Genomic DNA, 23,999 nt, shown 5'->3' on the forward strand with positions numbered 1-23,999 from the left:
GAGACCCTGGCGGGGTGGTTCGCCACGTCCTGAGTCCCCGTTCCGACCTTGAAAGGTGTTCCGTCTCCCTGGTGTTGGGCAGCAGGCAGCGGCGGGTGGGGAAGACGTGTGTGGTATTACGGCTCATTTGGTAGATGAGATGAGTCCGTAATTTTCCGTGTGTGTCCGTACGCAGAGAGACGTGATGAAGGTGGCTGGCGGCCTCCTTCATTTTCCAGATGCATCCAGAGCAGCTCAATGCTGCTTCTGCCATTTCCCGCGGGCTCTCCCTGCAGTTCCGCAGAGGCCCGATCCCTGGAGGGTGTGGGGTCGGCTTGCCCGCCCCAGGGAGCCTGGAGTGGGGAGAGGGGAGAAGGGTGCCCGCGGGAGGAGCCTTGTGGTCTGAGGGCTTTCTTGAGCTGTTTGAACATCTGGACATGTGCAGCCTGTTGGATTCCAGTTGAGCAGAGCTGGAGTGTGGTTGTCAAGCCTATTGAGGGGAAACTATCCCTCTGTGGACAGGTTACAGGGCACAGGGGTTTGCCTGGGCGGTGGGGCGGGAAGGCAGATGTCTCACAGCTCAAAATGCATGGAAAGGGTGTGTGCTGGGGGCCAGGTGCGGCTCTAGAGTAATTTTCAAGCAAGTGTGGGTCCAGCCCAGACGCCCTCCCTGGTGCTTGAGAAAGGCATTCTCACAGCCGGTGTTACTGTGCTTTGAGATGGTGAATGTTTTCTTGCAGTTGAGTATGTGATTCATTTGGCATCGGGCTATGCAAAATCCCGTCTGATTTTTCTTCATTTCACCCCCAGGATTCTCTTATGATGAGTGGGTCGCCCTCAGTCTCTCTCTGTTACCCATCTGCCCCTGTCTCTCTCTGTGTGTCCCTCTCTGTCAGGCTCTGTCCCACTCTGTCTACATTTCTGCCCACCCCCTCTCCTCCTACAATGACTTGGAAGCATTAAGACCAGCGCTGTTTCCACGAATGCAGCGTGTCCTCTTCAGAGTGGGAGTCTGTGTACTTATTCCAAATATCTCGCCTTTGCTCTGAACGTTTTCAGAGCTTTCACTGTGAACTCAGACTCAGACTCTGTGGCATTTTCTTCTGAATATCCTCACTGGTGATAAATCTTTGGCCTTTGAAAGTGGATGTGATTTTTGGAAACCGTCACCAGCCTCAGCTCCAAATAATTTGTGGCCAAGATTGATTATGCTGTTTTTGGACCAGAACTCAGCAGGACTATAAAATAATAAGACCAGTTGTCTTGCGTGAGTTGGGAAATGCCTGGGAGGGAATTCCTACCCCACCCCTCACCATCCCCCCACCCAAATCTCAAAAATACATTTGAAGTCTTAGTGAACAAGCAGGGCTTATCATGGTAAGTTCTTTGAAGGGGACAGTGACCATTTTGGCTTCCACCCTGGTGTGTTTGTTGATCAGGCAACAAGATGGAAGTATTTTATTTCATCTCTGCTGTGTGTTAAGCATCAGACCAAGCCCGCTGATGCAGGATCCAGAGTCAGGGTCGTTTATGAGTTAGTGAAGGTGTGGAGTGGGGTACACAGTCAGCAGGAAATTTGGACCTCTTGCTACCGGTTAGCAGGGGCTGTGTTTGGAAGCCCCAGGGGCCAGCACAGAAGAAAACCACCCCGCGTGCATCGTCCGCGCGCCCTCGTGGACCTGTCAGCCTTCTGGCCCTGTGGTGTGCAGAAACTCAGCGGTCTACGGTGACAGCACATTCTTCCTCATTCTGCTCCCAAGAAAATCAGTCCATTTGGTACATGAATGGCTAATGAAGTGGCGACTCAAATGACAGGAGGCCTGAATCTCATTTTGAAATGATGGACGCACCGTTCACCTGACGGCTAACTTGTGGGGTCCTCAGTGGGTCTTGAAAGGTTTGATGCCAGCTGTGAAGAAGTCCAGGCGTGTTTCCTTCAGGGAGAGGAGAAACAAAGCCACACCACAGGACGCTAGTCCTCTTTTTTAGAAGACCTTCCTCAAAGATTGTATTTTGTCCCAGAAAGCGATGTTTTAATTCCAAGTGGGATCAGATGTGTGGAATTTGACAAGCTGTGGGGACTAAGAATGCAGCTCACACAGATATGCTGATGAGCCCAGCAGGCCTGGGGAGCGGGAAATAGGGGCCAGGAGATGGTAGGGGGCCCACCTACTGATGGGAGCGCGTGTCCTGGGAGAGGAGGCCTTCGGCACTGAATCCTCAGCACAGCGTCGTCTGCAGTAGGACACAGTGCCTGCGGTCCGGGTGAGAGGATGCATGGGTCTGGTTGGCATCGGTCATTGCAGAAATTGACCGGGCTTTCCTGCAGCCCAGCCTCTGGCTTCCCAGTCTGAGAGATGGAGCACATCGCTTACTTCTGGAGGGGGGCTGAGGCTTAAGGAGCTGACATTTGAAGTCGGCTGGGGAGATGAATTGGAAGTGCTCGGTATTACCATTTCATGTGGAAGTCTGCAAACAGCTTTGCTGAAGCGTTCTGATAACTGAATGGGGCTAGCAAGGGTGAAATTTCAGCCGTCTGGAGAGTGTTTCTCTTAGAGATTTCTCTCTCCAGTGGAGGAGCAAGCGGGAGGCTTCTGCAGGAGCCTGTGTCCCAGCGGTGTCGCACCCCCAGAGGCAGAGGTGCGGCTCCCAGACATGGACGTGACACGGGGAAGCCCAGGGCTCTGGGGGAGCCCAGCTTCCTGCCGCTCCTTCAGCTCCAGACCCGCGGCATTTCCGACCAAACCAAGTCCCGCCAGTGTTAACTCGGTTGTTGTCCCCCCAACCCTCCTTGGCAATGCCAGCGCTTTCCCAAGGTCTTCTCTGGTTTTCCTAAACTTTCCCGTCCTCCAGGACCTGGCTTCATTCCATCTGCTGCTGGGAAGTGGTGCTTGAAGATCTGGCTAAACGGAGATGTCTACATCCCTCTCTCTGTGCCTGCCCGTCTTTTTGCCGTGATAAACCACTGTTTTTGTCCTTTGGTTTTGCAAGTCTCTTTCAGTTTACCTGCCCACCCAGCGCATGGAAGGCCGGAGTGGGGCCTTGGTGACCCGTGCTGGGCTTGCCATGTATTGGCTGATTGTGCCCTGATTATTCTTTTTACGGAAGTATGGTTGATCCAGGCTTCCCAGGTGGCACTCGTGGTAAAGAATCCTCCTGCAGGAGACGTAGGTTTGATCCCTGGGTCGGGAAGATCCCCTGGAAGAGGGTCTGGCAGCCTACCCCAGTCTTCTTGCCTGGAGAATCCTATGGACAGAGGAACCTGGTGGGCTACAGTCCACAGCGTGGCAGAGAGTCAGACACGACTTGAGTGACTAAGCATGCATGCGTGGTTGATGTACAGGATTGTACCTTCCGCTGTACAGCAAAGAGATTCAGTTATATCTATGTACACAGCGTTTTTTACATTCTTTCCCATGATGGCTTATCACAGGATATTGACTGTGTTGGGCTGGCCAAAAAGTTCATTGGAGTTTTTCTGTACGATATGGGAAAACCCACACGAACTTTTTTGGCCAACCAGTAGTTTCCCGTCCAGGCAGTAGGCCCTTTCTGGTTCTCCATTTTACATACAGTAATTTGCATCTGCGAATCCCAGACTCCCAGGCCATCTTCCCCTCCCCCCCCCGCCCGCCTCAGCAACCGCAGGTCTGTTCTCTGTGTCTGCGAGGCTGTTTCTGTTTCACAGATAGGGCCATTTGTGCCGTATTTCAGATGCCACGTGTAAGTGATGTCGGGCTTCCCTGGTGGCTCAGCTGGTAAAGAATCCGCCTGCAATGCGGAAGACCTGGGTTTGATCCCTGGGTTGGGAAGATGCCCTAGAGAAGGGAAAGGCTAACCCACTCCAGTATTCTGGCCTGCAGGATCCCATGGACTGTATAGTCCATGGGGTTGCAAAGAGTCAGGCACAACTGGGCAACTTCCGCATCAGTGATATCATGTAGTGTCTGTCTCTTTCTGGATTGTCCACTGATGATTACATTGGGCTGCCCCACCGCTGTGCTGTTCCTGGTGGCTGCTCTCTCTTCTCCTGCCTCTGTCTCAGTCGGTGGGACTTGCTGCTTCTTGGCTGGTAGGGTTTCCTCTTGGCTTCTTCGGGAGCTGGTGTGGATGCTCCTGGATGTGGAGAATGCCCGGGCCTCTGGGGCCCTCCTGATTAGCTGGCATGGCAGGAGGGTGGTGCTGGGAGTGTTGACTCCATCCCCACAAGTGAAGTGAAGTCGCTCAGTCGTGTCCGGCTCTTTGCAACCCCGTGGACTGTAGCCCACCAGGCTCCTCCGTCCATGGGATTCTACAGGCAAGAGTACTGGAGTGGGTTGCCATTTCCTTCTCCAGGGGATCTGCCTGATCAGGGATCAAACCCAGGTCTCCCACATTGCAGGCAGACGCTTTAACCTCTGAGCCACCAGGGAAGCCCTTCCATCCCCACAAGGCCCTCTCAGTTTTTACTACCCTGAATAGAAAGATGCTAATAAGCCCTGGCTCCACTGGTGTGAGGTTCTAAATACTAACTGAGCTCTCCACCTGATTCTCAGTTTTAACAATCACACAAGCTCTGGAGCTGCTTGAGCCGGCCAGGGCAGGTACATGCATCTGTAAATAACTTGCAAAAAATAGGTTTATGACACATTGCATTCTTCTCTGGCGTTAACCTTCAGCACCTGAACTGGGATGAGAAGCAGGCAATTTAAATCCCCGGGTCAGCTCTCACCTGCTCCTGCCTTTCTCCAGTTTCACTCCCCTGGAAGTCCAGTGGAGACGTACTTGTCATTCGTCCAGCAAGGAGGATGATCTGGAAAGTGGAGAAGACACGGCCCTGCTCTCAGGGAACGTCCCGTCCAGTGGGAACACACCCTGGTCAGCAGGCGCGAGAGTGCTGGTCCATGGAGCAAGGAGTGCAGGTTAACAAACAACCGGGAGTGAATAGAATGCGGAGTGGAGATGCGATCCACTCACCCTCGTCCCGTTCCCTGCCCCCTCAGAGACAGGAGAAGGGTTCGCTGCGCAGGGCTAGCCCTCTCTCCTTCCTGTGCGTGCCCTGGGATGGGGCTCCTTGGCGTTCCCAGCCACGGGGCTCCAGTCCTTGTCAGCTCAGAACGGTGTCGTTTCTCCACGAGGGATGCTCCTTGGATCTGGGGTGCCTTGAGGAGGCAGGTTCCTTTCTGCCTTGTTCTCAGGTCAGGGAGACGCCGTTTCCTGGAGCTGACGCAGTCTTCTAACCCCCAGCTATGCCTCTGACCCGCCCTGTGACCGTGGGAGAGGGTTAAGCTCCTGAGCCCTCAGCCAGCACTGGGATCACCTCGCAGTCCGTTGAGAGAGGTTGGTTTCAGCCAAGCCCAAGGGTGGGCCTCCTGATGGTACTCTGCCCCTTCCGGGAGAGCCCAGACGGGGGCCCCGGCCCTCCGCGGCTCACCTGGCCCAGGTCCTCACCCGCCTCCCTGCTCTGCTGCTTTGATTCCGCTGTCTCCCCAGGTCAGCTGCTCCAGCACCAGCCCATCAGGCCTCTTACCCCGAATGCAGTCCTGCCGTTTGCATCACAAGCCGTCTGTCTCCCCTGGGCAAGCGAGCGGGTTCTCACTCGAGTTTTCAGAACCCCCGAGGGCAGGAATGAAAGATTAAACACTGCAGACTGTCTGTGCACGCCCTGGGGGGGCTGCACCTCCCTTAGAGCTCCCCTTAACGTGTGCAGCCCCCCGGACCCTCAGGAGTCAAGTCTTCCTCATTTTAGAGTCACTGTGCCTTTTATGATACGCTTGCACACATACATATATATGTGTTGATTGAATGAATTTGAGAAATGAAGAAATGAGTTCTAAAGGTAGCCCGCTGCCCCGACAGACTCATTTCTTTCTGAGTGGGGGGCTGCCCGCCTGCATGGGCTGTGACTGGCCTAGGATGGAAGCTTGAGGCCTCAGGAGGGCTTGTCACCGGGTAGCTCGTCTCCAAGGGCAGGATGTCACGGGTCAGGACTAACCTTGGGCTTCAGACTCGGGTCCAGGGGGTGAGAGACCCTCAGCAAGTTCATTTCTTCCCGCAGAACTTGGAAGCAGAAGAGCGTTGCCTGGCGAAGGCTTGGTGGCCGGTGGCAGAAGCCGTCTCGTGCCAGCCTGCCTGCCTGTCTGTCTTTGCTGGTTTCCCATCCTCTTGAACCCTCATGGTGGGGCCCCGTGTGTGGCAGGGAGGGCTGGGCAGACGTCCGAGAAAGCGACCAGCCCAGGCAGCTTGTTTCATCCTTGGTCCTGCTTGCTCAAGTAAAGCCAGTCTCTCTGCTAGTTTAGCTTTCACTTGGCATCAACAGCAGGGAAAGAGGAAAGGCCTCCAGGACAGTGAGCAACGTTAGACGTCTCTCCTGACCAGCTCTCTGAGGCTGGTGACGATGGGTGGCAGCTCGATGGTGCTCCTTGTGAGCCAAGATGCTGCCCAGGAGTTAACGTGTCTTAATGCTCATAGTGCCACGGTGAGGTGGGTACCAACTCAGAGGCGCAGCAAAGTCCAGTCAGCTGCCCAAGGCTACCAGGTGGTGAGTGGTAGGACTGGAATCTGAGGCGTCTACCTCCAAAGGCTCTGGATTTTCCCACTAGTCCCTGCTGCCGTGCTGGGGCCTGGGCCCATGTGCCCCAATAAGCACCGCTTGTGGACACATACATTATTAACCATCTAGATTCTGACGGTGTCTACACACCAATGGGATTTGGCAAAAGAAAGTTCCGCGGGTCCCTTCTCACATTTACATTTAATTTCAAGGTGGTGGTGGGTGTGTGTGTGTCGGCTGCAGGGAGGGTGTCCCTTAACTCTAGTATCTCAAAGGAACCCGATGCCCTGGGCGCTCAGAGCCCGTGGCCAGGTCCTTGTGGCCCACCTGTGACAGTCAAGGGCAGGAGCATGCGTGCCGTTCAGCCCCTGAGACCTTCGGAGGCATTTCTGTCATTCTCTCAGAAATCCCCAGCCCTGGAGCCGAAGAGGGAAAAATTACAGGTCTGAGCAGTCGAGGAGCAATTTAATTAAAAACAAAAAGAAATGTAAATGAATTAGCCCGCAGTCTTCATGGGGCGTCCTCATTGGCAGAGGAGGCCCGCGAGAGGAGGAGATTAGGGCTGCCTTTTATTTGTTGAGTTCCCTGGCAGTGGAAGCCTTAGGCTCAACGGGGTGAGGCTTTCTCACAGCCTGGCATGTGGCAAGCATTTGCCTCTGTTCATTTATACGGGGAAGGGTGGTGGACCCAGCGCCGTGCTGCCGGCTTCTGCGCTGTTTCACGCGGGTGTTTAAAGTAGCAGCGCCTGACACTTTACCAGCAGCTAAGAGGTTTTTCTGCTTCAGAAAGCAAAATGCCGTATGAGTTGTGCAACAAGTATAAGTGATTTGAAGAATTAGGGTGCAGCAAATAGTACAGCTTTCAGCAAAGAGCTGAAGGCTTCGTCGGATCGTGGAGTTGGCGAGCGGAGGGCGGGCAGGGTGGGGGCTTGGCGAGCGGAGGGCGGGCAGGGTGGGGGCTTGGCGAGCGGAGGGCGGGCGGGGTGGGCACTGGGGCTCCACAGGGCCGTGCTGTGGCCTGTCGTTTGTCTTTCACCTCCTTTCACCCTGGTCCCAGTTCGGACTGCCAGGATACGCTGGAGGCGGGTGCGTTGCTCCCTCTGCCTGCCTTGTAATTCCTCTTTACCTGAAACAGATGGAAACCGTGGCACGGAAGCAAATTGACAGCTCTTGGAATGAGGAAGATCTGTATCCTTCAGCGTGTTGGTGCAGAAATAAATGAGAGGAAAGCATGCTTGTTGGGTCTTGAAGCAGCTTGAATTGGTACTTTTTTTTTAAGGGTAGACGAGGGCTTTTCCGTCTCCCTTCTCTTTCCCCGCTGAGGGAGCTGTTTGGCTAGGGGGTTAAGTAGGAGGTCGGTCATTCTGTCAATACTCATTTGCAGAGATCTGCGTCATGGTCAGATCTTGACTCAGAGATCAGGCCAGAGGCGTCCAACCTCCGGGTCGAGAGAAGGGCGTGTGGTCTTCAGATTGACTTCGTTATTCCATCAAAAAACCCGTCGGCTATCGTGGTTTCCCCACCCCAGATGACACGAGGACCAACTGGAACGTCGCGTCGGCTTACTTCTGGAGAATACCCGATTCACTGTGCCCCAGGCCACCCCATGCTGCCCAAAGCCCCAGTTCACAGTTAGGACGAGTGTTGGTAAATACACTTCCACATCTCAGCAGCAGTCATAAATACAGTTTGGTGTATGAAATAGCTCCAAAGATTTAAGATCTGTTTCAGAACCTAAATGAAAGAGAAGGCCTTGATAGCCTCAAAGAGAAGAAATGGAAGGCACCGGGCTCGAGGTTCTTTTCTAGTTGCACGGTTTTCCTTTCTCCTGCACAAGTCTTTCTGAAACTCAGTCAGCAAGCGCTTACCGTGCAGTCATTTTTGCATGAGTCACTGTAGCAGGCACTGTGCGTTTGCAGAGCTGTGTGGTGAAGTCTCCTGAGGGCCAGGGTAGAAGATGAGATGGGGCAGTCGGGCCTCCCAGCAGAGTCTCGTGCGACACTGCGCTAGTGGGGCAGTGCGTGCCGGGGCCCAGGAGCAGACGCGAGTAGGGGCTAGCTCTTTCTACTGTTGGCGCACCTTACTGTGCCCACGCTGTCCACGTCAAGAGAAATTAGGGCCTGATTATTTGCATTATAAACTGATCTGCCGCCGAGTTTCGTGATATAACGAGCCCCCTTGTGGTTTTTAAAAATTACTATTTTAAATGTTTATTTTTCAGTAATGTAGGACTCCACAAAAAGTTGTCAAAATAGCACAAAGAGCTCTTGTGTACCCTTCACCCAGCTTCCCATGATGATAATATCGTCTCGTCCATAACCATATCACGCTGTTAACACCAGGAAATGGTTGCTGGTACAGCATCAGTTTTAACAGGTGCGCGCACGTGTGCGTGTGTGTGTCATACAAAAAGGACTGCACAGTAAGTGCTTGCTGATCGCTGTGTGTGTGTGCGTGCGCGCGTGCTGTTCTTTGAAACTTTGTCACACGTATAGACTTAAGCGATGGGGATCCCAGTTGAGATGCCAAGAGTTCCTGCCACCGCAGTGAAATTCCTCGTGTGACGGTTCGTCCGTTTCCCCACCACTAACCCCTAGCAAACTCATCCATTCTCCGTCACTATAATTTTGTCATTTAGAGAATGTTGCAGAAATGGGATCGTATGGGATGGAACAAGCCTTTGAGACTGACTTTTTTCAGTCGGTGTAATTTCCTGGAGACCCGTCCACGTTGAGTGCCGGTGGTTTGTTTCTCTTTATTGTGAGGAATATTCTGCTGCAGCATGTGGTCTGGTTGGCCCTGCCGTTCCACCTGCTCTCTAAAAAACGGTGTATTTTTGTCCAGTTCCTTACAGCACAGCGCGGAAAGCACGGTGCCCTCCTGAGGGTGCCCCTCGCTCATCCACACTGAGTTCGCTGAATTGGCGTTTGCAGTTATGGACACGAAGCCTCTTCCTCCGTTTCTTATCCGGCCCTCAGATCCTTGCTGAGATGCTGTGCGTGCCGAGTACTGGCCACAGCAAGGGACGTCATCTACCACCAATGTGACTATTGCCCTGTGTGTTATGTTTCTCTCTGCTTCTTGGGGCTGGGGTGATCCATGCAGGGAGACTGAGCCTCCAGAAGCCCTGCCTGGGACAGTCAGAGGTGGGCGTGGTGGATTCGTGCGTGAACCCAGGACTCCTGATCCCCACCAGGCTTTTTGGACCCCCACTCTCAGTTCGCGCGGCATCACTGAGAGCCACTTTGTCCCTCTGCAGAGTGACTGTGCTGGACCTTTCCAGCTCGGGTATTACTTCCTCTCCGAACAGGAAGTAACCTTGCTGAGTGAACAAGCCCTTTCGCCTTTGTTGCCCCACCTGAGCTTTGTTCTCGGTAGCGTTGTTAGCCATTATTTGAAGATGCTTTGGGAATTTAAAAGTGACAGTGTAGAATTCCTTTAAAAATTGTCTGTAGTTCAGGCCTTCCTTCCGTATGCTGACGTTTGATGGGGTCTGTGGCCCAGGACCCTGGGGGCGACTTCAGGGCCAGGGTGCAAGGAGATTGGCTCTCGTGCGGCCCAGTGGGGAAGGGCTTCTGGAGACACCCTTGAGCCCCATTAGGAAGGTTTGGGCTGGGTGCTGCTTGGTGCCCTGATTCACCTGCCTGACGCCATGTGGTTGGCAGGATTCTTCCGTGTGCCACAGCTGGGCTTCCGGTCAGAGGGAGCTGCTATGTCGGGCCTCTAAGTGCTGCTGCTCCTGAATCCTACCTAGGGATCGATTGGATGGAGATGCTGAGAGTCTTTGAAGCTCCAAAAAGGGTTCAGAGGAGCCCTGGAGAACAGATGCCTGCTCCAGGTGGGGAGGGGAGCACGGACTCCCGGTCACTTCTAATTCCCGGGACTGATTCTGAGACCAAGGGAACCTCTGTCTTCAGCTTCGGTCTTTCACTATAAGCCCTGCTGAATCCCTCAGAATCACAGGCTGGTGGAGAGTGAAGGGGAGACCGTTTCTGTGACCTCTGGCAGGTCATCTGCCCCTCATCAGGTGTGGTCGGGGGAAGGGAGGTCTTTGGAATCTGATAGATCCATCTGTGGGCTTCCTATGTGGCTCAGATGATGAAGAATCTGCCTGCAATGCAGGAATCCCAGGTTTGATCCCTGGGTTGGGAAGATCCCCTGGAGAAAGGAATGGCAACCCACCCCAGTATTATTGCCTGGAGAATCCCATGGACAGAGGAGCCTGGCAGGCTACAGTCCATGAGGGTCGCAAAGAGTCGAACACGACTGAGCAACTAACACTTTCCGTTTCAGACTCGTCTACCTGCCATCCCAGTGGTAGGGTGACATGGGGCCCAGAGGTGATTTTAAACCCCAGTTCTCTTTATCCATGTATTGCAACAACCTCTTTGCATCGGCCAGATAGGATAGCCTTGATAGACACTGGTTCGTGAATCAACATGTCACCTTAGCAAAAGTCTCTGTCTCCCTGCTTCTCCATCCTCACCAGCCAGTCTGTTCAAGAGGGCAGGACAGAATGTGCCCTGAAGGCCTGTTGCAGAGGGTCCTGCGCCTGGGCATTCCCGGGATGCAGGCCAGCCTTTTATCCCATCATCAAACCACAGCCTGTCCTCCAGGCTGAAAGAAGATGCTGAAAGCCCAAGGGATAGAAAATCAGGTTTGGAACCTAGACTCTCCAAGCCCGTCCAAGTCCTTCCTCCCCTCTTCCCTCCCCGAGCCAGTGACTGCAGCCACGCTTGTCACCATTCGAGATTGCATTGGCCACAGGAGATGCGGGTGATTTTTCCATTTGGTCCTGATGTTTATTTCATGCCCATCAATATCAGCCCGTATTAGGACAGATGAGGTGGTTATTTACAGGCTGCGCGTTTTCACACTTGGTAATTATAAACCCTTCCCCTTTTCGGTCAGAGTTGTGGAGATCCATTTTGGCAATTAGCAGTTTAGTATTTGTTTAATGGGAATGCAGGAGAGTGTTACGGCACATCCGTGCTCCACTAATGACCCGCCTGTCTCCTCCGGAGCTGGCAGGTTTGGGCCTTTTTCACGGTCGGTGCGGCCTGATGGGGAGAGGCTGGGCTGGGGGGAGAGGAGCCTGAGGCAGCCTGCCCGCCCAGAGTGCATGCCCGCCCGCCTGCACGCACGCGTGCACTCCCAGCCAGCGCCGCAAACGGGCTGTGGATTTCCTGCGCTCACCATCACCATGCGAAGGCGCCGCGCTCGGGAGGCCGTTAGGCCAGATGCTGTTTCCGCGTGACAGCTGTCAAGCCTGCAGAACCGACTGCTTCTCCTCTGGCAGCTCGCGCCCGGCCTGTCCTGGTCCCTCTCCCACCACCCTCCTTCTTCTCAGCCGCCTGTCTCACCCTGGCGGGGACGTCCCCCGAGACAGCCTCCAGCCCTGCCCTCTGGGGTGATGCTGGGCCCAGCCTGGGCCCCCAGTTCCACCGGAGGCTGCCAGGCAGGTGCTCGCGTGCTTTGCTTGGATTTGAGGGGTGCCTCCTGGGACTGCGCCCCTGAGGACACGCTGGTTTCTTTAGCGGCTGCCCCTGCGCGTGACCCGTTTGCAGCGAGGAGTCGCACAGCATTGGGCACGTCCCTCCAGTGAACGGTGTAGGGTGTGTGTACGTTTGCACACGCATGTGTGTAGGTGCACACACCTGGGGATCGCCAGGGGTAGGGCGGTGACTTGCAACAAATACCTCGCAATGAGCATGTCCTGTGCGTTAGCCACGGTCCACCCCCACCTGAAGGCATCCTCACAGCTCCAGGAAGTGGGACTCAGCATTCTCAGGGCTGGTGCCCAGCGGGCACACTGGCCTGAGGGCTGAGTTCTGGGACCCCTCTGCCTGTTCCAGCCGTGCCCCCAGCCTGCCCTGTGACCGACCACAGAGTGGACAGTGGGCTCAGGGGTTCTCGAGTTCACCCATCTAGAGGGAAGAGACCTCCCAGCCTCCTTCTCCATTTGCTCCTCCCTCCAACCCTTCTTTCTTCTCCCGAGCCTGCCAGAGGCAGTCTACAGCGGTCGCCTTGGTTACCTCATCACCTTTCTTAACTTTTTGGTAGAGTTTTAAGGCAGTATTTGTTGGTTCACTCGGGAGACAGTGCAGCTACATGGGGCCCTGGGGATTCAAAAATAGAACGCAGTCGAGGGAGACCAGGAGAAAGATGTGGGCATGCATCTGAGTGTAAATCCCGGCTCCGTCATTTGCTGCACGCGTGATCCTAGGCAAGTCACTTAATCACAATGAGCCACCATTTCCTTACCTATATAATGGGTGTGATAATCTCTATCTCAGAGCTATTGTGATAATTAAATGAGCTTTGCGAATTGCCTATTAAGCTCCAGTAAATGGTAGCTATTACAGTCATCATTATTTCAGGGGGAAGACATTTCATAGCCTAGACTCTGATATTTACGTATGGAATCAGAATCCCTGCCTTTATGTAAGTAAACTGTCTGCACCTCCAGGATGGGCACCCCACACCCTTTAATACCTATGGCAAGTGTCCGTTTTATGAATTCACAACTGCTCTCTGATGAACACGGGGGTTTGTTTTGTTTTTGTTTAAGTTAAATGGGAAAATGAATTAAAGAATTCGTTTAAAGTGAATTTAAAAATAATTAAAAGTGAAAAAGAAAAAAAATAGGGCCAGTAAAAGAGTCTTGCTAGTGGGGAAAGAACATTCTGGTCATAGTAAGACTTAGGAGCCTTCCATGAGGAGTTTAGGAAATGTCCTTAATGCCACTGAATTGTTTATCCAAAAAATGGTTGAAATAGCAAATGCAATTTCTACTTTACTACCAAAGAAAGAACTGGGGAGAAACTGAGCAGGCTGTCCTGTTACTTATTGAAGGCATGGGCTTGAGTCAACATAGAGAAACCTTCAGGTGGATGCAGATTAGAATTTTCTGAGTCTTGGAATGAAGGAAGTGCCTAGCCCACTCAGTACCTCACTGGCTGCAGCCTCCCAGGAGTCAGTGGACCAAGTGGGGGCTTGGGGGCCCAGGGGCTTGTGTGCCTGCCGTCCTGGAGCCTGAGTCACGGCAAGCAGGCCCGGCTGGCACGCGGACTCAGACCACCAGCTGCGGAGTCCTGGGCCCAGCTCCAGGCCCGCCAGGGAGGAAACTGAGGCTCAGAGAGCTTGTAATAATCCCTGCCTTCAGGGATTGTTGTGCGGTCCAGAGCAATAATACAAGTGAAAATGTTATTGATGGTGGTGAAAAAAAAATGCAGCAGTTTCTTTAGGCTCTTAAAGTGCTGTGTTCAGTTTTTGGTCCTTCCGAGCCTCCTTCTGAACGGAACCTTGACTGTCTTGTCCTAAGACCAAGACAAGGTGAGGAGAGCCCCCCCAAAGCCACCTGTGGCACGGGGCCTGCGGATCCAGCAGGGGACAGACAGCCAGCCTTCAGGCAGCTGACGATCCGGGTGATGCCCCTTTATATCTAGGGCCCATCTCCACCCACATACGCTGTGATGAAGGCTCAACTCCGCTGTATTTACCCGTTAGGACAGTGGTTCTCAGCCTTGGCCGCCCCTGGAATCCCTGGGGGAGCTGTAAGCATTCCACTGCCACCCCCAGCCCCCCGGAGGCTGATTTCACTGGTCAGGGTGTGACCCTGGCAATGGGGTTTTTTTTTTTTTTTCTTTAAGTTCCTCATGTGACTCTGGTGAGCAGTCAGGGTTGAAAACTACTGATCTAGATTTCAGCATGAGCTAATGGGATTTTCCTGCCTGCTCCTTTTTCTCCACTTTTCTTCCTTTTGGGTGGTGATTGAAGATAGACTGTCCTTACTCTCAAGGCCAGAGCATGCTGAGCAGTCTCATCTCCATGAATTAGACTCCCTCACCCAGTTCTTGGGCAAAAGTGCAGAGCCATGCCATCCTCCATGCAGAAACGCTCCCAGGGATCAGGCCGCCTTGGTCTCCAGCCTGGATCCCAGGCTCCTCTGTTCTGGGCAGGCCTGCCTAGTATATAACACTCACTCCACCCTTATGACTTCAGGGCCTGGAGTTTATAGAGCATCAGCAGACCCGTTAAACCCCTCACACTGTAGTGTCCTGGTATCGCATTTATGGGCGTTTATTGAAACGAACGCTTAGAGTGTTTGAGTGGGAGCAGGAAGCAACATGAAAGGCATTTGTTCCGGGGGAGTTTGAAGAGCTTGGGTCTCTTCGCTTCCTTTCCCTCTCCCTCCTTGTGTCTGACCAGATAATTTAAGGATCACTTGAAGTGCCATTTCCTGCTTTGTTCTGGATACGTGTGGTTTGTGGTGTGTGTGCATATGTGCGTGTGCCAGGAGGGGGTGGGACATTTCTCCAGGCATGCTGGCCAGCCACAGCAAACGTTCCACAGCCTGGAACGTCCTCAAGGCGCAGGGGATTTGGAAGGGCCCCTGGTGAGCCTGAGCTCCCACCTGTGGTCCCAGCAGGCTGTGTGGTCCATCTCGGGGTCCTCGGCAGAATCTCTGCGGATGGGTCGTCAGTGACCACCCCATGCAGCTCCCTGCCTTCACAGATGAGAAACGTAAGGGCTGAGAAAGGAGGCGCCCTGTCCCCAGTGAGCCTCTGGTGGAGCTGGAATTGGAGCCTGGACCCTGCCCGTGCGTTGTGCCGCGCCGCCTGCCACGCTCGGCTGTGGCCCGGCACCTGCTGAGCTATTGACCAGCAGCTCTTTTGTCCTCTCCTGGGACCAAGTTCTCTGCATCCCCAGATCAGCGTCGTTCACCTGCTGCCTACTTGTGGAGCCAAACCACAGGCAGAAGCGGCAGGGGTCTGAGGGCACCGCCTGGGGTTCCAGCCTTTGGCCAGCCCACCTGACCAGCAGAGCTTTTGACCTCTCTCGCGAGGCGCTGCTTTGATCCATGGCTTGAAAGGTTTTCTCTTCAGGCAGTGTAGGAGCTGGGCGGGCTAACGTCTCCCCTCTGGATATGGCCAGCATCTTCTGCCTACTTCTGAAATCACCCAGCAAAAACGTCTGCTCACCGTAAATCTTTCGGCTCATTATAGAGAAGGTTCGCTCATTCATTAAATGAATTAGGATTAGAGAGGCATCACCCACTGACTTGAGTGCTAATGACTGCAGATTTTCATGGTGCTTGTTTGCTGAGGAGCGTGTTGCCAACTTATTTTGGCGTTGCCAGGATCTCGGTCTCCAACCTCGCTCCTGGGGAGAGGTGTAGGAGCAGTCCCTTCACACCCGAACGCCTGGACTCCACTGGGACGGTGGAGTCGATGGGCTAACACTCGGGCCATAGTCCTCCTTCTTCCTTCCGCCCCTTCCCCCGTCTTTCTTCACTGGCTGATACTACTTGAGATTGCCTGTGTACCTTCTTATAGACTAAAAGCTTTCTCTTTTTTTTGAGAGAGAGAGCGAGCGAGCAAGGGCAATGTGTGAGTTGCCTGTTGCCGCAAGCATGCTGTTTAACAGACAAGCGCAGAACCTCTGTGGTAGAAAGTAGCTGTTTATCCAGACTCTGCTGGTGGCTCTGCTGGTCTCGGCCAGGTTCACGTGCTTGTTTTGGGGTTGCCCAGCTGCCTGCCCATCTAGGCTGGTCTCACCAGGGCCCCTGAGGGCACTGGGCCCTGCTCCACGTGTTTCCCATCCTGTCTGAGGCCAGCCTGGCCGTGTCTGTTTCATGGTGATGGCAGAGAGATGCCAGAAAGGGCAAATGGAACCCAGAGCTCCTCACAAGGCCAGGCCCTCCGCAGGCATACCACCCTCTCCAGCTCTTCTACTGACCACAGCAAGTCAAGCCCAGATACACAGGATGGGGAGATAGACTCTGCCTCTTTTGAAAGGGGAGCTGTTGATACAGAATTTCAAGATAAAGGGTGTGGGGGTCATTAATGCCGTCTGTATACCATGAACCTATATAATGTGCCTCTTACTTGGAACTTAGGCTGAGACTTCGCAACTAGTGCACACCTAATAAATACATGTCACATAAAAGCAAAGTTAATTGATTGGATTTTCTGATCCCAGCTGAGCTGGCTTAACGTTGTAGCCATTAGCTGGAGTCTGTTAGAAGGGACGTTTCTGTCGACCGAGTAGAGTCCGGATTTCTCCTGCACTGGGTTCCAGGGACAGCTTGGTTACTACTGGGAGGTCCCTCTGCTTGTCACCTTTTCCGTCGGGGTTCTGCTGTCGTCACTTTCAGGATCTTGGAGTGTAAATGTCCGAGAGACAGGGAGCAGAGCGGGCTATCAGTTGCCACACTGGTGTGCCCCGATTGGCTCTGTGAGAGAAATTCGGCTCCCGTATTGAGCCCTGAGTGTGTGCAAAGAGGAAGAAGCTGCTGTCCACTGTCTTTAACTTCTGTTCTCGTTTCTCCTCCCTTAGAGCAGCACATGGAAAGTGGGGTCCACAGGCCGACAGCTGGTGCTCGTTAGACATGCAAACGCTGCTTCCTGAACCAGACAGCCTGGGGCTGAAGCAACCGGTTCTCTGGGTGATTCTGAAAGGGAGGAGGTTTGAGACGCCCTGCACAATCCCCATGCCACGGAGACAGTGTGGCTCCCCAGAACTGACTCTCAGATGGGGCGGGGTGTCTGTGGGGCACCTCTGAGGAGGTCACAGTGTCCTCTGAGCCTTGCGAGGGTCAGGGTTACAAGGTTCATGACCCCCTGGTGTCGGACGACAACAGGGGCATCCCCAAGCAGCTCCCTTAAGAGTTACTTGCCCTGCTCTGTCGTTTCCAAAGATACACCATCGAGGATGTCAGGGCTGTGTTTTATACCTGCCTGAAGTTATTGGAAGGCAGATCTCAAGGCTGGAACACTTTTCTCCTCCCCAGACAGATCAGGCAGGTGCCAGGACATGGGACAGACATGCCCAGGTTCAGACACCGCCTCCCCTGATCCCCACCCCAGGATCCCATGGGACCACTAGGCCTGTGGGCCCCCACTTCTGGTATATACAAAGAAATCTACATGGGCCAGTGAGGGCACCGTCAACGCAAAACCAACACCAGTGCTGATCATGACGAGGAGGGTGGGGCCTTTGAAGCTGTATTCCAACCAGGGATAGTGGTGTCTTCTCCCTGAAGTCAGAGAAATGCCCGCGTCCACCCGCCTGCCAGCTCCCTTGTGTTCTTCCAGCTCCGTGAACGAGGCCTGGCTTGCAGGCTGAACGCCGCACAGCCAGGCAGTCTACCTCTCTGTATGTGAGAGAGAGAGAGGGAGGAGGAGAGACAGACAGACACAGTTAGCGGTTTGCTGTCTCTGGGGCTGAGCACCAGCTCCCTTGACCGTACCCCTCACATCCTTGTGTGATGGAGACTCCCACAAGCCGCTCCTGTCTGATTCACGTGGAACCGTGAGAAACAGCCCCGTATGTGAGGCCGTGTTTTCCACTCTGTTCATCTTTGCATATTCAGATGCTTCCAGTCTCAGCTCTTGCTGCCCTGCCAGATTTCTATCGGACTGATGCCGTCTCTGAATTAATGAGTGTTTTGCAATCGCTGAAAAGTTTTCTTCCCCCAAGCACGGCCCTTATTCATATTGGTTTTTCTGTTTTCCCTTTCTCTTTCCTCTCTAGCTACTCCTTAGATGTTCTGTTTTGTAAAGTGTTAATAGAATTTTCCTTGCGCCCCGTCACTTTATCTGTTCAGGAGGTCTTTGTGAGGCCCATTGTACCCCGTTCTGTAGAGGAAAGAGCTCTGTTTTCTACGACAATGGTTGCCCCCAAAACACGTACACAGATCCTCCTCCTCGCTCACCAGGGTGGAGCAGCTGTTAGGAGGGCAGCGTCAGAAAACACTGAAGCGTAAGAAGGCAAAGAGGGACCCAATTAAACAGTGTGAAAAGGGCGGCGGGGACGGGTGGGGATTGAAAATACTTTTTTTAATTCAAAATATTTATTTCCTAAGGGGATCTGAGTTTCAGTACCCAAACATGGCTAACACAGAAGGGAGACTGTTTTTCTTACCATTAGGCATTTTCAGCTCAAAATAAGGACTTGGCAAACCTCTTAGAAAATATGGTGATGGGTGTGAAACAGACATCAGGTTTACGTGCGCGGTATCGGCAGGCCTCACCCATCACCCTGCCCCCAGCCCGCACCCCAGGCGGTGGGATCCTCGTCGAGGCCCAGGGTCTGGGTCTGCGCTGCTATATGTGCAAGTGTGGCAGGTCTGTGTACAAACAAGCCAGTTGATCTTCTGGCGGGCTGGCTCAAGGGGCGCATGGGAGGCGGACCGCTGGGGCGTGTCTGGTCTCAGCAGGTATCTGGGGGCTCATCAAGCCTGCCTGGCCGGGGAAAGGTCTGGTGAAGGCACCCCCCTGTCCAGCCTAGCATCGCCTACTCCCCTCAGCCTGGTGCCTGGGGGAGAGAGGGCAGCTCCCTGCCAGAGGAGCAGCCACCATGCAGGGCCCTCTCTCTCCCAGGCGCTGACTGCGGGAATGGGGAGCAGAAGGGGAAGGCCCCGGGAGCCTGTTTGTTCAGGCTCGGTTGCTTAGCAACACAAGGGGCCCCTGACTCCAGAAGGGATTTTGAAGCTAGGCCAGTCCCTCAGAGGTTTGCGTCTGGCTTGCCTACCCCTTCTTCCATTCTTACCTTGACTTTGCTCTTCCCTCTATTATATTTGATAGCACCTAAGAAAATAGATTTGATTTGTCGGGAGGCACCATTTTAAACCTTTTTATTGCTTCGCCCAGTGTCTTCCCCTCCATTGAAGACTGTCGTCTGGGAGGAGCGAGAATGAATAGCCGATGATTCTTTTTCTCAGCTGACTTAGCTCAGGCCCCCAGGCTCATCTGTGAGCCTTTGAGCTCCAGTGAACAGTGCTCGGTCCTTCCCACCACACACGCACACACGCACGCACACACACACGCACGCACACACGCACGCACACACACGCACACAGTTCTGGCTAACAGTTCTGTCCACCCGCGGCCACGTGGTTGGATTGTATTTTTCTCATTCATTTATATTTGGCTGCACTGGGTCTTCCTGCTGTGCCTGGGCTTTCTTTAGTTGCAGTGGAGGCTGCTCTTCCTTTTGGTGTGCGGGGCTTCTCCTCGGGCTGGCTTCTCTTGTTGTGGAGCATGGGCACCTGGGCTTCAGAAGCTGTGGTACGAGGGCTTGGCTGCCTGGTGGCATCTTCCCGGGCCAGGCATCAAACCTGTGTCCCCAGCATTGGCAGGCAGATTCCCAACCACTGGGGCGCCAGGGACGTTCTGGGTTGTGTTTTCACTGCCAACCTTGGGCACAGAATGCTCGGGGAGACCAGGCTACACACCTGGCCAGACTCGGTGCAGCCTGCAAGTGAATGGCTGATGGTCTCAGAACAGCGCCTGTGCTCACGATGTGTCTCCTGTGAAGCGGGTGAAGGGCTGGATCGTAAGTGAAAGGAGTGGACTTCAAAGCCAACTCTGGTTTCGTAAGCGATTTCTGTAGGTCTGTGTGGATCTCTTTGTACCTGTGTCCAGACTTCCTCTTTGTGTAAGAACCCCAGCCATACCAAATCAGAGCCACCCCTAAGGACCGCATTTTAACTTCAGTTCAGTTCAGTCGCTCAGTCATGTCCGACTCTGTGACCCCATGGACTGCAGCACGCCAGTCCTCCCTGTCCATTACCAACTCCCGGAGCTTGCTCAAACCCATGTCCATCGAGTCAGTGATGCCATCCAACCATCTCGTCCTCCGTCGTCCCCTTCTCCTCCCACCTTCAATCTTCCCCAGCATCAGGGTCTTTCCCAAGGAGTCAGCTCTCATGGGAACTGTTTTAACTAACCATCAGGTTACCATTTTCACTTAGTTACCTCTTTATATCCTCTCTTCAAATGCAGTCCCAGCCTCAGAATCTGGGCATTAGGATTTCAATATATGAATTTGGCAGGGGTGGGGGATGGAGATAGTTCAGCCCAGAACAATCAAAATGTTTAGGTTTCATTGTTTATAACTGGAAACATCCTGAAGGATGATTAAGTAAGCTATAGCATCTCACTCCATGAAATATGAGACAATCAAGCTAGTATTCACAAGACCTCACACCCCTTAGGATGACTGTTGTTTGTTTGTTTTTAAGGCAGAAAATAGCAAGTATTAACAAGGATGTAGAGAAATTAAAACCTTTGCGCACTTTTGTTTGGAATGTAAAGTAGTACAGCCACTGTGTACAGCAGTTCTTCAAAAAAATAAACGTACAAGTTACTGTATGATCCAGCAGTTTCACTTCTGGCTATATATCCGAAAGAAGTGAACGCAGAGACTCGAGATATTTGTACACCTGTGTTCATAGCCGCATTATTCACAATAGCTGAAATCCAGTGTTCGTCAATGGGCAAAGTGGATGAGCAAATGTGATCTATACATCAAAGGAAGACAGGTGAACCTTGAGGACTTTATGCCAAGTGAGATAAGCCAGTCACAAAAAAAGACAAATCCGTGTAATTCCACTTACGTGAAGTACTTAGAGGGGTCCCAGTCTTGGCAACAGAAAGTGGGCAAGCGGCTGCCACAGGCTGAAGGGACGAAGGGGTCCCCCTTAAAGGGGGTGGAGTTTCAGTTTTACGAGGGGCAAAAGTTCCGGAGATGAATGCTGGTGATGCTCCTGCAACTTTGTGAATATATTTGATACCACTGAACTGTGCACTTAAAGAGGGTTGCAGTGGCAGTTTTTAAGTTCTGAGTATTTTACCACAAAAAAATCTAGGGGAATAAAAGATAGTATTCGTGATGTAGCTCTCTGGGAGATGTTTGCCGTGTTGTGATATTATCTAAGTAAAAAAGAACAAGGGGGAAATTCCATGTGTGATATGATTTTAAACTATGTTAAAATAGGCACGCATGCATTTATGCTATATGTTGTGTCCGACTCTTCGCGACCCCATGTCCTGTCCATGGAATTTTCCAGGCAAAGAGTATTGGAGTGGGTAATACTGGAGCGGGTTGCCGTTTCCTTCTCCAGGAACCTTCCTGACCCAGGGGCTGAACTCACATCTCCTGCACTGATAGGCAGACTTCTTTTTACCACTGAGCCGCCAGGGAAGCCAGAGGCACAGATTTTCACAAAAATTAGAGGGAAGTACACCAGATGCTACATGTGGCAGTGCTAGGTTGGAAAGACAGAAAGACAGTGATTTATTTTCTCTTTTAATATTTGTGTTTTCAAATAGGTTTTAGTGAGCAACATGATTTCTGTAATGGAAACTGCCCCCCTCCCCTGAACATGCAACGTGTCCCGTATTTTGTTAAAGTTCCTGAAGCAGACTCTGTTTTGTGTTTGCTCTGCAGGTGGAGGATGCAATGCTGATGTTTGATAAGACGACCAACAGGCACAGAGGTAAGAAGCCCCACGTGAGCCAGCAGCCCCTCTGTCCTCTCCTGGGCCCCAGCCCCACAGACAAAAGGCGCAGCGACTGTTCCAAAATCAGGCAGTTGGAGGTGACATCGGTTGGAGGTCTTTGTTAATGGAGGGCCGAGAAGGTACCTAGAGTTGATACCGGACCGTTAAAACACCATTTCCTGTGGGCTTGGGAACTGTCATTTAATCATGCAGTCACACCCAACACCTTCTTGGTCCTTGCTGAACCCAGCTTTAAACGAACCAAGTGGAAGTTATTCACAGCAGTTAATCAATTGAGTTCTCAATTTGCATTGAAGGAGGTGGTTTAGAAGCACACCCTTGATCTAAAGAGCAAAAAAAAAAAAAAAAAGAAAGCAACAACAAAGAAGCCTCTAGGTTTATGCAGTGAGTAAGTACAGACCTAGAAATGCCCTTTTGTGCCTCTTGGACGTTTGGAAGACGTTTACACTTCCCCGTATTATCTCCTGTGCTTAGTGTCTTGTCCACGTTTTAGAAAATGGATTTCCCCTTGGGGTCTAAGAACCCTTGAAATGACATGCAAAATATGTTATGTTATTCCTGGGAGAGGTTTCTTAGCTTTGAATGGATTCTCAAAGGGGTGTCTAACCTCTGCCACCTCACTCCCCCAGCCCCCAGAAAAGGACACACTGAAATGATTGCTGTGAATAGAAAATTGGATGACTCTAGAAAGTCCTTCCCAGAGGAAGCAGGGCTAGAAGTTACTGTTCAGCGTTCAGTCGTCCTGTTCTCCAGAAGTTCTTGGTCTCTGGGGTGCATATTCACTGGGCGTTCACGGGCAGAGTTTCTGAAAGAGGGTGGCAGGAAAGCCGTGTTCTCCAGAGAAGGAGCCAGCGAGCTGTGTGTCCCTGCCACTTGATTGCATGTAGATGTTTCCTGTGTTGTTTACATTCTGGCTGTCACCTGAGATTAGTAGCAGTTACCCAGCGTTGACTGCCTGTCTCTCCTGCTCTGAGCAGGCAGGCTGAGTGAAAGGGAGGAAGGAGCAGGATGGGGAGTGATGCTCCCATGGCTGGGAGGAGGAGGGGCTGTCCCGAGGGCGCCCGGGAATCCAGCGTCTAGTCCATCCAGCTACAGCATCCTCGAAAGGGAACGTGGGAAACTGGGCGGGAACTGCGGTATCAGTGGGGTACGTGCTGGGGAGGGGTGGGGAGGAGGATGGGAGGCAAGGAGAGGGACGGCGAGCTTGCAGGTGGGAGCAAGACGCCGATTGCCCTTGTCTCCTCCAGCGCCCCGGAGTGAGCACCGAGGAGCGAGAGGAGGGCGGTGCGGGCGGTGGGCGGCCCTCGATTGCCCTCGGTCAGCACGTGCACTGCCTTGGTCCGTGGGGTTTTCCCGGCACTCCTTCCATGTGCGTCTTCTCACTCGGTCTTCACAGCAGACCCTGGGGGTTGTTGTGACTTCGGGAGAACCCCGTAAGTTCTTCATGCCTCAGGTTATTCATCTGCAAAGTGCAGGTAATGTTAGTCCTCCTGACAGGATGGTTTGCAGCGTCCAGAGCTGGCAGAGAGGGGACTCACACCCAGGACGGCTGATTTCAGGTTCTGTTCTTTGTTGTCTCCACATGGGGACCGGGTTTGTTGAGAAGGGTGTTTCCAGCCTTTGACTTTCAGGGTGGGCACAGCTCATCTGAGCGAGGCACTGGCGTTCGGTGTTAGAATTCATAATCCTGGGAGACTCCGCAGCAGTTTCTAGGTAGGATGGATGTCCTTGTCTTCTGAATATCATGCGATAGAGGTGCTTTTGATCTCCTGCTCTGCTTTAGGCCCTGTGTGGGAGAAGATGGATCATCTCGTTGAACCATCTCAGCTGAGCAGGGAAAGAGGTCCACCACCTGAGGGACCCGAGGTAGGGGAAGTGACTGTGAGTCTCTGGGCACTCAGCTGATAGCAGGCGGAGCTGGATTCACAGCCAGGGCATCAGGCCCCCAGCCAGCCTGCAGAGGAGGCCCCCAGAAAAGCCTCCCCTCTTTCTGACCCAGGGGCCGCCTGCTGTTGGGGAAGCTTCCTCTCCTTCTCCAGGGGCGCCGGGTGCAGGGACGGGGTGGCGGCCCCTCTGTGACCGGGTCAAGGAAGGGTTTCTGGTTGTGAGCTGAAGGGAGCTCGTTCTGTGGCCCAGTGCTCAGGGTGGCTCCAGGAGCATCATCGCTCATGCCCCTGGT

General features: G+C 53.1%; 1 protein-coding gene across 4 annotated transcripts in view; it reads left to right on the plus strand.

Moving 5' to 3' along the window:
• Positions 1-23,999, plus strand: part of MSI2 (musashi RNA binding protein 2) — a 407,990-nt gene that overhangs the window by 242,692 nt on the left and 141,299 nt on the right. For all 4 annotated transcript variants that reach the window (XM_018064098.1, XM_018064097.1, XM_018064096.1 and 1 more), the window contains exon 7: positions 21,748-21,796. In XM_018064098.1, coding sequence (XP_017919587.1) covers positions 21,748-21,796 — 49 coding nt within the window. The remainder of the gene's footprint in view (positions 1-21,747; positions 21,797-23,999) is intronic.

Source organism: Capra hircus, chromosome 19, assembly GCF_001704415.2.
Source record: "Capra hircus breed San Clemente chromosome 19, ASM170441v1, whole genome shotgun sequence".
Classification (NCBI taxonomy): domain Eukaryota; kingdom Metazoa; phylum Chordata; class Mammalia; order Artiodactyla; family Bovidae; genus Capra; species Capra hircus.